We start from the raw sequence: 14,711 nt of genomic DNA, 5'->3' as shown, positions 1-14,711 counted from the left end.
TCTGTAGTGTAGGCCAGTTCAGGGTGGCACCAGCCTGTAAGTAAAGGAGGCTGCCTGCTCCAAGAACTTATTCGGGTTCTTTGGAATTGTTAGATGTTCTTCCAATGGCTTGGGTGCATATCATTAAATAAATATTTGCTTAAAATGCTGCTGAGTACATGTGGGCATGGGGTACCAAGAGAAGGGAATCAGTACGGTAGGGAATCACTAACTTCCTCTATGGCTGCCTGTCGCAGTGACTGATTCTGGCAAGGGTTAGGGTTGAAGGGCAGTATTAGGGTCCTTTGGCCAAGGCCAGAAACAGCTCTCTTCCTCCTTTACTGAGACCAAGCTGAGTCTCGGGTCCCATTCATAGCAGGATGAAGTGCTAGGAGGTTGTAGTAATCTGTCTTGCCACAGAGATACCCACCAAAGTGGAATTCTGTTCATCATAACCAGAAGTTGCTGTCATTAGAGTAGCTGTGCTCCTGCCCGGTGTTGAAGGAAACCACCACAGCATCCTCAATGCTACCAAATTCCAAGCTCTCAACGTCCACTTCTGCATCTTCGGAACAGGAGAGAAACTCTGTTAGTCCACTATTGTAAGTATTATGTGCTTTGGCTAGAGCCCTTTTAGGAACAGAATACAGGCCTGGGCAATTGTGTATTAAAGGAGCCCTATCCCAATAGTAAAAACTTTGTCAAATTTTGCAGGAGTCAGCTAATGCTCTAGTATTGGGGGGGAAATATCAGCCATAATAATGGCAGACCGCAGCAGGTGTGGTTGTAGGATGATACTCACCTTGGTCCGAATCTAAACATTCCGAGGAGAGCTGAGAGGAGTCCAGGCAGTCAACTCGTAGCCTTTCCATGTTAGAATGACCCAGCAACACCTGCAACCTCTGGTGCAAGATCTGCTGCTCCCACTGTAGCCTCTCCTTCAGCTGCTGAGCCTTCTGCTCTTGCTCTTCTAGCTTCTGCACAAAGAAGAATGGGGATTAGAACAGTATAGGTCACTGAAGCTCATGAACAATTCCTATAAATTTAATTCCAATGGTGGTAGGTGACACTCCAGCGTTATTATGCTGTCTAAGAGGATCTTCAGCACCCTCCTTATGAGGTTTCTGAAAATATCTGTCTCACCGTTGGCGGGACACACATGCCGGGCAAGATGGACCTAGTAAATTAAGAAAAAAGTTGCAGGCCCTCAGAAACTGACAGCGGCAATCAAATGCGCTTCTACATTCCTTGGCTAAACTCTTAAAGCACTTTCCTTGAAGGCAGGGTCTTTTCACGATGTTCCCATCCTTACTCAGCACATCTATTGCTTCTTACCCAAACATACAAATTACAAGATCTACTATAGCAATCCACAAAGAACTGATAAACCAGAGCTGCCAATGGTGGGGAACGTGTAATTGCTGCCACCTTTATGTGTGTAAGAAGTGATACATGAATTTACCTTAATGTGTAATCTAGCTTGGTGCAAGAGACTGAGGGTTGTAGAACGAGAATGCTCTGAATTCAGGGGGACTTGCTGTTTCAGCTGCTCCAAACACTGCCGTAACTGGGCCCTCCTGCCAGGGAAAGAACATGAGAGGCTGTTTCACTTGCGGCTGTAACTTAACTTCTAGGCCCTTCTGAGATGGCAAAATATTTTCTAAAAGTTTTATTTAGTGAGGGGAAAAACCCTAGAATCCTCCATGCTTCAAATTCTTTCTTAATGCATAATTCTGTGTGCAAATACAAAAACTGAACCAGATCTGAGAGTCAGCCTCTGCTATGCTTGCCTTGCTAACCATGAGTAAAAGTAAACCAACACAACATGTGGCACTAAGGAAAACATGTCTTCTCCACAATTTCTTTAGTGCAGAAGACCACCTGTGTTTGAGCCACCATCCCCTATGGCTGTTCTTACAACCACAAAGCCCTAAATGTGTTTGAAAGTCTTACTGTAAGAACCTAGCACTGGAGTGCTATATGCTGACATTAAGGACTGAATTGGATAGCCAGAAATGAACTTTAATCCAGCCACAGACCCCCAGTGGGCAGTTACCTCAATCAAACCATGAGCTTCAACTCAAAAACCAGATGTTGTAAAACACAGAATAGACAGTTATTCAAGATTGCTCAACCAAGTGTGGCAAATGTTCAGAGGAACATCTTTCTCTGAAAAAGTGCCATAATCCCACAATCACAGGGCTGTCCCTCGCGGCCTTGAAATGCTACTGTTCATTGCATCAGCTATGGCTCTGCTGGCTCTCATTTGACCTCTTACAGCAGTGGTCCCCAACCTTTCTGAGGCTGGGGACCGGCAGGGCATCGGGCCGCGCCCACGAGCCGCACCCGTACGGCCGCGCAGCCTGGCCCTGATTCCCTCTCCCCGCCCTCCCGCAGTAAGAAGCTTCCCGGGCCGCAAGCTTGCGGCCTGGGAAGTTTTTTACTGTGTGTGTGGGGGGGGGAGAGGGAGCCGCGGCCCGGCACCAGGCCGCAGCCCGCAGGTTGGGGACCACTGTCTTACAGGATCTGTTTCCTTATCACTTTTGGATTTTGAAATATGCATGGCTTAGGAGTACCAATCAAAACTAGTCAACAGCATGTTTAGTGATCATATGAATGCTCTGTTCACTTTCACAAAGCTTGGAAAACAAGGCAGAAAGGACCGAGTGCAGTTCTCTGGGCCATTAAGCTACAAAATGATTTGACTAGTACATGAATTCCATCCCTCCCCTTGCATACAAACATACATTGCAGCTGGTACATTCAGTGCTATTAGTTTCTACTTCCTGCAAAAGCAGAAAAGGCAGAGGGAAGAAAGAGAGTATTTTAGTCCTCATTCTTTCCCATACAAAATTCTACCTGTGCTTCTCCAGCTCATTGTGCACCGACCTAAAAGCCAAACAGAAAAGGAAAATAAGGTTGTGCACTGTTTGTTTATTATTTTATATATTTATTTATTATATTTATATACCGCCCTCCCCGAAGACTCAGGGTGATTTACAGGAAACAGGAAAAAGATACGGATAACATATGGTAACAACAGGTGATAACAACAATTATAACAATAAAATGAGAATATAACAGAACTGCAAAGAGCCTCAGCTCAACTCTGAGACCCAGTGGGTTGTGTAGATTCACAGCAGTCATAGTGGGGGGGGGGGGGGTGACGTGTAGGCCAATTGGAAGTGATTGTTTGGGTTGACCTCAACCAAATGCCTGGTGGAAGAGCTCCCTTTTGCAGGCCCTGCGGAACTGTTTAGGTTCTGTCAGGGCCCTGATCTCCTCTGGGAGCTCGTTCCACCAGGTGTGGGCCAGAATGGAGAAAGCTCTGGCCCTGGTTGAGGTCAAGCAAGCTTCCCTGGGGCCAGGGACCACCAGGAGGTTGGAGGTAGTGGAGCATAAGGTTCTTTGAGGGGTGTAGGCAGAGAGGCGATCCCTCATGTATACTGGGCCCAGGTCACATATGGCCTTAAAGGTGATAACCAAAACCTTAAGCCTCATCCGGAATTTAACCGGGAGCCAGCACAGCTGCTGGAGGATGGGCTGGATGTGGGACCTCCAAGGTGCTGCTGTGAGGACCCTGGCAGTTCCAGTTTCTGGATCAGTTGCAGTTTCTGGATCAAGGATAAGGGCAGGCCAGTGTAGAGCGAGTTACAAAAGTCCAGCCTAGAGGTGACCGTCGCGTGGATCACGGTGGCTAGGTATTCTGGGGCCAAGTAGGGTGCTAGTAGTTTGGCTTGGCGAAGGTGGTAAAATGTCAGTCCTACAAAATAAAAGGGCCAGACTCTTTTGGGGATATAGGCAGGGAGGCGGTCTCTCAAATACACTGGGCCTAAACCATGTATGGCCTTAAAGGTGGTTACCAAATCCTTAAACTTAATCCAGAATTCAACTGGGAGCCAGCCGAATTGTTGGAGTACCGGCCAGGTGTGGGATCCCCATGATGTTTTAGTGAGAATCCTGGCTGCAGCATTCTGCACCAGTTGTAGTTTCGGGATCAAGGGTAAGGCATAGAGTGAGTGGCAGAAGTCCAGTCTAGAGGTGACCGTTGCATGGATCACTGTGGCTAGGTGCTCCGGGTCCTGGTAGGGCACTAGTAGCTTGGCTTGGCAGAAGTGGAAAAATGCCAGCTGCACTACCTTGTTGACCTGGGCTACCATTGTAAGGGATCCAGGATCACACCCAGGTTCCTGGCAGAGTGCATTTCTGAGAGCTGCCCACCATCCAGGATGGGCAGATGCGCTTCCTCCCATGGTCTCTTCCATGCATATTAGATCTGAAGGCAGTGTTTAACACAGTCGATCATGAAATCTTGGCTTTAACCCTACCCAACATGGGGATTCAAGGCATGGCCCTAAAGTGGCTGCAGTTGTTTCTCAAAAATCAGGGACAGAGAATGGCAATACGGGTGAAAGTTTCCCAGCTACAGGCCCTCATCTGTGGGGTCCCACAGTGAACAATATTCTCCCCAATGTTATTTAACATCTATGCCAGCTTGGTGTAGTAGTTAAGAGCAGCAGCTTCTAATCTGGCGAGCTGGGTTTGATTCCCCGCTTCCCCGCATGCAGCCAGCTGGGTGACTTAGGGCTAGTCACAGCATTGATAAAGTTGTTCTGACCGAGCAGTAATATCAGGGCTCTCTCAGCCTCACCCACCTCACAGGTTGTCTGCTGTGGGGAGAGGAAAGGGAAGGCGCTTGTAAGCCACTTTGAGACTCCGTCTGATAGAGAAAAGCGGCATATAAGAACCAACTCTTCTACATGTTACAACCCCCCTCTCCCCCCGTTTGTCGAACTGATCCAGAGTTTTGGGCTGGGTCGACACCAGTACGCTGGTAACACCCAGCTATTTCTGTTAATGGATGGCCATCCAACAACACCCCCTAGGGCCAAAGGACAGGAGGCTGTGGGGAATTGGCTCAAGCGGAATTTGATGAAGTTGAATCCAGCCAGGATGGAGGTCCTCTGGCTAGGTCAGCATGCAGAGGGACATCAAGAGTTTGGCCGTGATAATGGATACCTCCCTTCCAATAAAAGCCCAGATCACAAATGTTGCCCACTTGGCATTTTTCCGTCTCTGCCAAGCAAGACTAAGCATATGGTCTTGACCTGAAAAAATCAACAATAAGTGCTGGCTCTGCTGCTGGGAACTGATGAAAATGGCTCCAGAAACTTTGAAACTCCTAATTTAACTGTCAGTGGTTTAGGGGATATGGAGATGATTGTTTTAGATTTTTTTGTTTTTACTGTGTGTATTATTGTATTGTTACCCACCCTGAGATCCATAGGAAGGGCAGGATATAAAAATAAAATATATTATTGTTGATTTATTATAACAGCTGTATCTGAAGAAGTGAGCAGTGACTCACAAAAGCTCATCCTCTGCCACAATTTTTGGTAGTCCTTAAGGTGTGACTGAACTTGTCAGTCTTTAAGATGCTACAGGACTTTTCTATTGTTACAGCCAGCCTAGCCACATCTTGATCTAGCAAACAATTATTGGCAGCTTCTACCCAAGATGTTCACGATAGGTGCTCTCATGCCATTAACAATCTAATGAGAGATTTGTTGATTGTAGCATGTTGTTTTCTGGAATCAAGGCTTCTGTCTCCTTTAGGCAGGGAAATCCTTAACACGCCCGCAGCACCACGGACGCCGCAGACTAAATAATTCGTTAAGCCCTTGGGGGGAAGGCTTTGTCCGTGATAAGGAAGGGGCCTGATTGGCCCCTTCCTCCGGACAGATCATTGGCCCGGCCGATTCCCAATCTGCTGACAAGGAAGCAACTGCGAGCCGCACAGAGCACGGCTCACAGTTGCTCCCTGTCCGGCGGCCTGACATGGTGAGAGGCGCAAAGCGCCTCTCGCCGCGTCAGGACCCCAACAAAGGGAGCCCCCGGCAGCCGCGCTCCACGCGACTGCCGGGGGCTCCCTAGTCTAGCGCCCGCTGAATTTAGATTACAGCGGGCTTGATTACTAGTTTGTACACCGCCCGTGGCGCCACGGGCACCACGGACTAAATAAAAGAGTAAGGGGTTGTGGGGAGGAGTTAGGACAGGACCGCAAAGCGGCTCCTGATTGGGCCCCTCCGAGTGCCACTCGAGGGCCAAGTGGCCAATTGGCCCGCCCTGGACTGGCCGCCCACATCCGCCATTTCCCCACTTGGTGCTGAGCTGGACGCATCTCCAGCAGGACCAGCGCCTCCTCCTGTCGCCAGCGGCCCGCATACGGCCGCCAGCAGCCCGCCTTGCCGCCCTCCCAACTGGCTTCTTCTCGCCCGCCGACACACTCGGCCGCCGCCCACCCGCCGCCGCTTTCACCTGCCCCAGTGGCCCTGATGCGAGCCGCGCCCCCGCCAGAGGCGCAAAGCGCCTCCCAACGCCTCAGCCCGCCGCACAAGCCGCCCCACGAGGCCCGGGAGACGCCCGGCAGCATCGCTCCCTTCCCCAGGCCGGGAATCGGCCCCAAAAGCCGCCGCCGCCGCACGAGGCCCGGGAGACGCCCGGCAGCATCGCTCCCTTCCCCAGGCCGGGAATCGGCCCCAAAAGCCGCCGCCGCCGCACGAGGCCCGGGAGACGCCCGGCACATCGCTCCCTTCCCCAGGCCGGGAATCGGCCCCAAAAGCCGCCGCCGCCGCACGAGGCCCGGGAGACGCCCGGCAGCATCGCTCCCTTCCCCAGGCCGGGAATCGGCCCCAAAAGCCGCCGCCGCCGCACGAGGCCCGGGAGACGCCCGGCAGCATGGCTCCCTTCCCCAGGCCGGGAATCGGCCCCAAAAGCCGCCGCCGCCGCACGAGGCCCAGGAGACGCCCGGCAGCCGCAGGGAGAAGCCCAACCGACTCTTCACCAATCTGGAGCTCCACCACCTCGTCGCCAGCCGCCCGGTGAGTGAGCTGGGGCCAGCAGTGCTCCGTGCGGCTGCCAGGCGCTCCCTGCGGTGAGAGGCTAGCGCCCATTGTATTTAGACATACAATGGGCTTTTTTACTAGTAAATACATAAACCTCAAAACCAAGGTATTGCAAAACATATGCATTAAAGAAAAATGGAACAGCACTACATAGTATTCAGTTCAAATCTTTACAAATATAAAAGTGCTAAGAAAAGGTGGGCCTGTGCTAAAACTTTCTTATATCATAGATCCAGACTTATCTTCAGTGGGCCGTGTGTACGTGGGGGGGGGGGGGTGAAGAATAGAAGAACCACATCAGCTGTCACTATATCACATACAAATATACCGTTGTCAGTAGTTCTTTTGTTTTCCAAAATCCTTAGCAGTTACTCCTACCAGATAGACAAAAGTTGCTCTGGTTACATATCTTCCTGCAAGAGACTATGTTTGCATTTTGTATATCTGTAAAGTGCCAGCAAGTCACAGCCAACTTACAGAGACCCAATAGGACTTTCAAGGCAGTGGTTAGCCACTGACAGGCTCTGCATAAAGACTTGGTGGTGCCCCATTCAAATACTAACCAGGGCCAATCTTGCTTAGTTTCTGAGATCTTATGAGTCATCCGTGTATTATTATTATTATTATTATTATTATTATTATTATTATTATTATTATTATTATTACTATTACTATTACTATTACTATTACTATTTATTTATTTATTTCCCGCCACTCCCAAATGGCTTGTGGCGGGTTACAGTGTCTTAAAACCCCATTAAAACTCCCATTAAAAGACTTAAAAACCATCACAGTATGGCGGCGCAGTAATAAAATCCTTCCTACCCCCCTTCTGGACGGCAATTGGTAACCAGTGCAGCTGCCTCAGCAAAGGTTGGATGTGGGCCCTCCAAGGTGTGCCGGTGAGGACCCTAGCAGCTGCATTTTGCACTAGCTGAAGTTTCCGGATCAAGGACAAGGGTAGGCCCGCATAGAGAGAGTTACAGAGATCTAATCTGGAGGTGACCGTTGCATGGATCACAGTGGCCAGGTGTTCGGGGGACAGGTAGGGCGCTAGTAGCCAGGCTTGGCGAAGATGGAAAAACACCTGGCTAGCTACTTTCCTGACCTGCGCCTCCATAGTCAGGGAGGCATCAATGGTCACACCCAAGTTTCTGGCCTGGGACGTGATGGTAAGATGCACCCCTGCCAGAGTGGGTAAACACGTTTCCTGTTCCCGCCCCCTACTTCCCAGCCAAAGGACCTCCGTCTTGGAGGGGTTGAGTTTCAGGCGACTCTGCTCAAACCATTCTGTCACCGCTTCCAAACATCTGGCGAATGGTTCCAGGGGAGGGTCCAGGTAGCCGCCCATGAGGAGATAGAGCTGGGTGTCATCAGCGTACTGATGGCAACCCAACCCAAAACTCCGTACCAGCTGGGCCAGAGGGCGCATAAAGATGTTGAATAGTGGGGGGGAGAGAACCGCGCCCTGTGGGACCCCACAAGGGAGTCCATAAGGGCATGAGAGCTCATCCGCAACCCTATGGGTCTGGTTCTGGAGGAAGGAACGTATCCAGCGCAAGGCTGTACCCCGCATCCCCATACCGGCAAGGCGGTGGACCAATAACTCATGGTCCACGATGTCGAAAGCAGCCGACAGATCCAGAAGGACCAGCACGGCTGACCCGCCTCTATCCAGCTGGTGACGGAGATCATCCAGCAGGGCGACCAACACCGTCTCCACCCCGTGACCATTGCAGAAGCCAGACTGATATGGATCGAGTGCCGAAGTTTCATCCAAGAAAGCTAGGAGCTGGTCCGCCATGGCCCTTTCCACCACCTTACCCAGGAACGCTAGGTGCGACACCGGGCGGTACTTGGCAGGGTCCCGCAGGTCCAGCGTTGGTTTTTTCAGGAAAGGGTGAACCACCACCTCCTTCAGCCGCTTGGGGAATTCCCCGGAACTCAGGGAAAGGTTGATGATATCCCTGAGTTGGCCTCCTATCCCCTCTCCGCTCCCCTTGAGAAACCAAGAGGGACAGGGATCAAGGGGGCAGGTGGTCGCCCTGACCGACCCCAGCAACTTGTCCACTTCGGAAGAAGAGAGCCGTCTGAAGCCATCGAACCTCTCTACCAAAGGCGGCCAACAGGTCTCCAGTTCGTTTACTGTATTAATTGTAACAGGAAGGTCACGGCAAAGCGACAAGACTTGTAAGAAACTCCTGGAGATTTGGGGATGGGATCTGGGAAGGACAGGGACCTCCATGGGGCACAAAGTCCACCTACAAAACATCCATTTTCTCCAGGGGAACTGATCTCGCTAGTCTGGAGATAAGCTGTAATTCCAGGGGATTCCTGGACCCCACCTGGAGGCTGACATCCAGGTCAGGGCATGTTCAAATTTTAGCCTTCAGTACCTAAGTGCTCTTCCTCATTTTCATTACATTAAGAGGCAAAGTCCAGGTATCTACAGAAAGAAGCCTTCTTTAGCCAATCCCCTGCAGACTAATACAGCCTCCCTTTTATGCAGGTCAAGGAGAGGAAAAAATCCAGCCTCAAACCTAAGAGAAGGGCTCATACCTGACATTTTCCAAGGCCTTTGGCGACTTCAGCCTCTTCCAGGATTGTATTGTGCCTTTTCCACAGTAAGGCGCAAGAGAGGCATAACCGTGTTCTGCTTCTAAAGGACAAAACAGAAGCTGCAAACTAATTTTCCCTCCCAGAGGACGCCCCCCCCTCCGTTTATTTCTTTGCTCGCCCCCACAAATCCACACCCATCAGTGAGGTAACTATCCATCGAGGCAAAAGCCTCAAACTGGGCCCGCCTGTGGACAGGTACCTCTCTCTCGGCGCTCCAAGAACTCCGCCGCCTGCAGCAGCACCTGGATGTTGCGAGCCAAGAGCTCCATGACAACCGGAGCCCGAGCACGGATGGGCGACAAGGGAACCGCGCTCGGGCCCTCCCCCTCGAACCCTCCGAGATCAAGGCCCCGCCCCTTCGAAGCCGCCCGGCAGCCGCCGACCCAGCTTTGGGCCGCTTGTGGCAGACGCAGGCAGGCAGGGCACTGGCCGGCCCGTCGCTCCAGCCCCTCCGCGGCTCCAGAGGCTGCCCCGCACTGTTCTGAATCTCAACCTGCGATGGGCGGGGCGAGGGGAAGCGGCACTACTATTGGCCAAAGCATGGGACTAGGATTCCTGACGTCGGTACCCTTGCAAAACAAAATCAGGCGGGAAAAGCGGAGGTTTCAAATTTGAATCGGAGGTGGAGATTCCGCTAGAGCGGTGTGGATTCGGTTCTTGAAGAGCGAGTCATTTAAAAGACCGCACTGGACACACAGCCCTTTATTGAGGGTTCACACTGGAGGCCTACTTTCGGTGTTGCATAAACGAACTCGGATTCGTTGCTTCTCTTTCAGCCGTCAGAATCTCTGCTCCACATTTTAGGGGGATACCCGGGAAGATGGGGAGAGGGAATGGGTGAGAAAAGACCTCTCTTGTCTCGCCAGGTATCGTGACCTTGGGCATATCTCTTGCTGCCGCAATAAAAGTAAATGGATAATCATACTTAACCTAATAAGAAAGGTAGGGAGCCGAGAAACAGAAATCCAGCCTTGCTGCTGTAATGAGAAAGACAATTTATCAAATCGAAGCGAAATAAAAGCACAACAAAAAACAAAGTACACCAGACAGAAACTCTATGAGATAGGTGGGGCTGAGAGAACAATAATTGGCCCAAGGTCACCCTTCTTAATTAATTTTAATGCTGGCTAGTATTTGCTTAAAGATATGTTAAGAGAACATGATTGTCCCAAAATATTCTATCAAAATAAACTATTAATTGTAATGTGTAAGGTACTGAGTACTAGATAGAATCTGGATCTTAATTCATGAGAATTTGCATGGGTTTACACTGACTGAGGTACCCATTACCACCAACACCCCATTCAGAGATTCTCTTGGGTTTTAGGCGTTGGTCATCAGCACTGGGGTCTCACATTCACTTCTAGTATATACTAACAAGATGTCTAAAAAGAAAGAAGAAAGATGGGAGAAATACACCAAGCATCCTAAGAAAAATTAAGAATTGCATAGTGGTGGCATGGTTGGTGAAGGTGGTGGTGATGCCGGGGAGTTGTGTGTTAAGAACATGCTGTTTCTTCACACTGCTACGGCAAATGTTTCCTTTTGTGAAACTGAGAATGCATAGATGCTTTTGAGAATACTCCTTTCCTTCTTTCCAGTAGATGACCAACTCTAGCCCAATGTCATTCAATCAATACCTGTATTACCTATGGGTTTTCAGAGAGGAAAGTATCTCTGAATGCTTATGTAGAGTATATTTCCCTTCTGACTGCTGTACAAGCAGAGCCATACTCTAATGACAAGTCCAGCTAGAACTCAAGTCAAGTTGATAAAAGCATGAGAACAAAACACAAATGGTGTGTTTTTGCATGTGTCGGTTGCCAGATAAAGGAGCTTGCTTACTGCTTTTTTTTTTAACTACCATTTCAGAACTACATCAAACTCATTTCAACTTCAGGAATCTGATTTAGAATTATTATTTTGTACACAACTGCAGAGCCTCTTGTGGCGCAGAGTGGTAAGGCAGCAGTCATGCAGTCTGAAAGCTCTGCCCATGAGGCTGGGAGTTCGATCCCAGCAGCCGGCTCAGGGTTGACTCAGCCTTCCATCCTTCCGAGGTTGGTAAAATGTGTACACAGCTTGCTGGGGGGTAAACGGTAATGACTGGGGAAGGCACTGGCAAACCACCCCGTATTGAGTCTGCCATGAAAACGCTAGAGGGCGTCACCCCAAGGGTCAGATATGACTCGGTGCTTGCAGAGGGGATACCTTTACCTTTACCTTTACACAACTGCATGTTAGGATACCTCTGGAGGTACTATTAATTTGGGAGAGTCTCTGAGAAATAAGGACAGTGGAAGGATAGACTAGATGTGGTTGCAGGAGAGAGAAAGGAAAAGGCAGATTGCTTAACCTTTGGGTAAAAAAACAAGAATCAAGCAGATTTATCAATGTAGAATCACTCACGAATGAGTTGTGATAGTTTGTTCAATCAATTATACCTCAGGGTATAACCCTTTCTCCAGTTACCAAGTCATTCACAATTCCTTCATCTCCTCACTAAGTTTTAGAGGCACGGGAATGGGTTTGGGGAACAAAAGCACAGAACCTGTGGGAGGTACAATGATATAGGCTAGATATCAGGAAAAAGTTTTTCACAGAGTAGTACAGCAGTGGAATAGGCTGCCTAAGGAGGTGGTGAGCTCCCCCTCACTGGCAGTCTTTAAGCAAAGGTTGGATACACACTTTTCTTGGATGCTTTAGGATGCTTTGGGCTGATCCTGTGTTGAGCAGGGGGTTGGACTAGATGGCCTGTATGGCCCCCTCCAACTCTATGATTCTGTGATTCTGTGATTCAGGTTGACAGAAGCTGGAAGCATCATCATCATCACTGCCTGCTAAGCCTGGAAGGCTTGTGTGCTAGCACCACAGTATAGACTGGATAGAGGCAAATCAGATTGCGTGTGCATTACAACCCACAACTCCTGCACCGAATGGAATGTAGCTGAACAAGCCTCAGAAGGCATAATGGGGTGAGGGGGGTAGAAAAAGGAGAAAGAAAGGCAATACCACCATCCGTATTTGAAAGTTTGTATTTGCATTTTCTTATGGTGGGGAAAGGAAGTGCAGCACCAGCAACTGACTCCTAACACAGCAATTCTAAGGACGGATCCAGCCTCTGGTACCAGCAGTAATTCTGAACCCAGAGAAGTCAAGTTGTCAAGAGTAAAAGACAGCATTTATTCAAGTATTCAGGAGAGTTACCAGCTTCTGCTGGTTTCAAAGGAAGGAGCTCTAAGTCTCACAGAGAGGTCTCCAAAGCATTTCCCCAACACTTATATGCAAAACCATATAAGAGGAAGTACACACAAGGTTGTTTGCAGCCCTTTTCTAAACAACCCACCTTTGCCTTTCCTACATGTCAGAAGCTGGTAGGCAAAAAGTCATGGCTACCTTCCACACACTTTGCAATGCTGCTGCTGGAGTCAAGATCCTACTTTCAGTTCCAGCGAAAAGCACTGTGAAGCCCATATTGCACTCCAGTCCACATCTGGCAAGACACCTCTCTAGGCTTGTTGAAACAAACTGTAGGAAAAGCTAGCTTTGGACTCCCCACCCACCCTTTCCTAAGTGCAGGAATACTGGAAGTGTGCACAAGTGCCATCTACAATGAATTCTAGCTCCAGGCAAAATAGGTCACAAATGTTCTTCCAATGTTAAGACAAAGATCACATGCTGTCAGATCCTAGAGTTTCTTCTTTCACTATTCCATCCTGCACTACGAAAAGCCCTTTGCAGCACTCATAAGAGCACCCTAAAAAGTCACAAGTGGTTATTCCCACAGTCCTCTGCAGGTGGCTCAGGCCGTGGGTGGCTGCCAGTTTTTGGTGTTTCTGAAGGCACAGAAGGTATGTGATGAAGCCCCAAGTCCAATGCTGATGTTCATAAACAGCTGGCATCTTTATGGGTGGAAGGCAAATGGGTAGTATAGCAGTGAGTGCATATGCGGACTGGTTTCAGCTGCCTGAAGTGGGGCAAAGGCACCAAGTGCGATGAACAGCGGGAGCAGAAGATCTGTAAGAAAATAAGCTGGGCATCAGATAAGGCAACCGCCAATTCTTTATTTATTACATTAATTCATCATTTCTCCCCCCAGCAGAGTCCCAAAGTGACTTACAACATCCTTCGCTTCTAACAACTCTGAATTAGGTTAGAATGAGAGCTTGTGACTGGCCCAAGGTCATCCAGCAAGCTTCTTTGATATGAGTGGGGATTCAAATCACCATGGCCACCATGGACATCTGGAGAGCTACAGTATGGCCAACCCTGCCCTAGATCGGGGGTCATCAACCCCCGGTCAACGGCCCGGTACCGGGCTGGGAAGGCCACGGTACCAGGCCGCCGGCAGCCACCGCTGCCTCCCCCACACAGTGAGAAGGAAGGGAAGAGGCAGGCGCAGCCGCCGGTAACACAAACGCGCATGCGCGCAGTTGCCGCCCATGCGTGCTGCGCCCCCTGGTGGCAAAAATGCGCATGCGGGGCAACTGCGCCTGTTTACATGCAGCTGCCGCGTGTGTGCGCAGCACCCGGCCCGTCGGCTCTCCCCTCACCCCCGGAGGCGGTCCCTGACCTCAGATGATGCTGACTCTTCACATGCCTGGGGTGGGGGGAGAGGATGGCACAGAGATGCTGTTTTAAGAATGCATCCATCCATGTGTCAAGGCTCAAACCACAACTAATCATTAGCCAGCATCAGTCTCATGCCGACATGGCTTTACATAACCAGCAAGATTCATTGTAAGTCCTTTCATTGCACCCATTAAGCTGGTCAGAAAGTAATCCTTTTCCCATTCCCCCCACCAGCTACTTGCTGATTCAGCAGGCACCTCCTGCAATTGCTAGTTTTACCAGTTTGTCCCACCTGATTGTGACACCTCTCAGTATTTCAGCTGAGGGGCCATGAAAGGATTGATTCCCAGAATCATACCACTGAAAGGAATGTATCAAAAAAGTTATCTAATCCAACCACTGCCCCCAGCAGAGGCTACCCTCTATCCAGAAAGCACTCTCATCTACTGCCTGCCCAACTTCATGTTTTCTTCCCCCAGAATTAAGCTGTTTGCAGGCTGATGAGCAGAAATCAATCCCTTACCTTCCCACAACTCCGACAGTGGTGGCGTCGACGAAGGAAAGTGAAAGGAACGCGGCAAGCCATGCAGTGGCTGCTAGTACTGTCTGGCACCCACTCTGGTGGCACCACAGCGT

The 14,711-nt window shown here is 49.9% G+C and overlaps 2 protein-coding genes across 5 annotated transcripts in view; both read right to left on the bottom strand.

Annotated features, from left to right (window-relative positions):
- Nucleotides 1-353: 353 nt before the first annotated feature.
- Nucleotides 354-9,974, bottom strand: MXD3 (MAX dimerization protein 3). 3 transcript variants are annotated; one of them, XM_077326263.1, is made up of 6 exons: nucleotides 9,703-9,974; nucleotides 9,444-9,543; nucleotides 2,839-2,868; nucleotides 1,442-1,556; nucleotides 782-956; nucleotides 354-544 (listed from the first exon to the last, which is right to left on the bottom strand). In XM_077326263.1, the coding sequence occupies exons 1-6, from the start codon at nucleotides 9,770-9,772 to the stop codon at nucleotides 429-431; spliced, it is 606 nt and encodes a 201-aa protein (XP_077182378.1). In that variant the 5' UTR covers nucleotides 9,773-9,974; the 3' UTR covers nucleotides 354-428. The 3 variants fall into 3 exon arrangements, with proteins under 3 accessions (XP_077182378.1, XP_077182376.1, XP_077182377.1); XM_077326261.1 differs by having other exon boundaries at nucleotides 354-538; nucleotides 9,703-9,910; XM_077326262.1 differs by lacking the exon at nucleotides 2,839-2,868 and having other exon boundaries at nucleotides 9,703-9,910.
- Nucleotides 9,975-12,522: 2,548 nt separating this feature from the next.
- LOC143832209 (lateral signaling target protein 2 homolog) overlaps nucleotides 12,523-14,711 on the bottom strand; it is a 48,785-nt gene continuing 46,596 nt past the window's right edge. For both annotated transcript variants that reach the window (XM_077326238.1, XM_077326239.1), the window contains exons 12-13: nucleotides 14,599-14,711; nucleotides 12,523-13,520 (exon numbers count right to left, since the gene is read on the bottom strand). In XM_077326238.1, the coding sequence (XP_077182353.1) occupies nucleotides 13,389-13,520; nucleotides 14,599-14,711 (245 nt within the window). In that variant the 3' untranslated portion in view covers nucleotides 12,523-13,388. The remainder of the gene's footprint in view (nucleotides 13,521-14,598) is intronic.

The sequence above is a fragment of the Paroedura picta genome, chromosome 3 (assembly GCF_049243985.1).
Source record: "Paroedura picta isolate Pp20150507F chromosome 3, Ppicta_v3.0, whole genome shotgun sequence".
NCBI lineage: Eukaryota > Metazoa > Chordata > Lepidosauria > Squamata > Gekkonidae > Paroedura > Paroedura picta.
The sequence above is the reverse complement of the archived record's forward strand: the minus strand, read 5'-3'. Positions and strand labels throughout refer to the sequence as shown.

Coding starts and splice junctions, on each gene's coding strand:
- MXD3 (XM_077326263.1), bottom strand. CDS start 9,772: ATGGAGCTCTTGGCTCGCAACATCCAGGTGCTGCTGCAGGCGGCGGAG. Junction 9,544..9,702: donor CTTGGAGCGCCGAGAGAGAG/GTACCTGTCCAC, acceptor TTTGTCCTTTAG/AAGCAGAACACGGTTATGCC. Junction 2,869..9,443: donor AAGGCCTTGGAAAATGTCAG/GTATGAGCCCTT, acceptor TTTGGCTTTTAG/GTCGGTGCACAATGAGCTGG.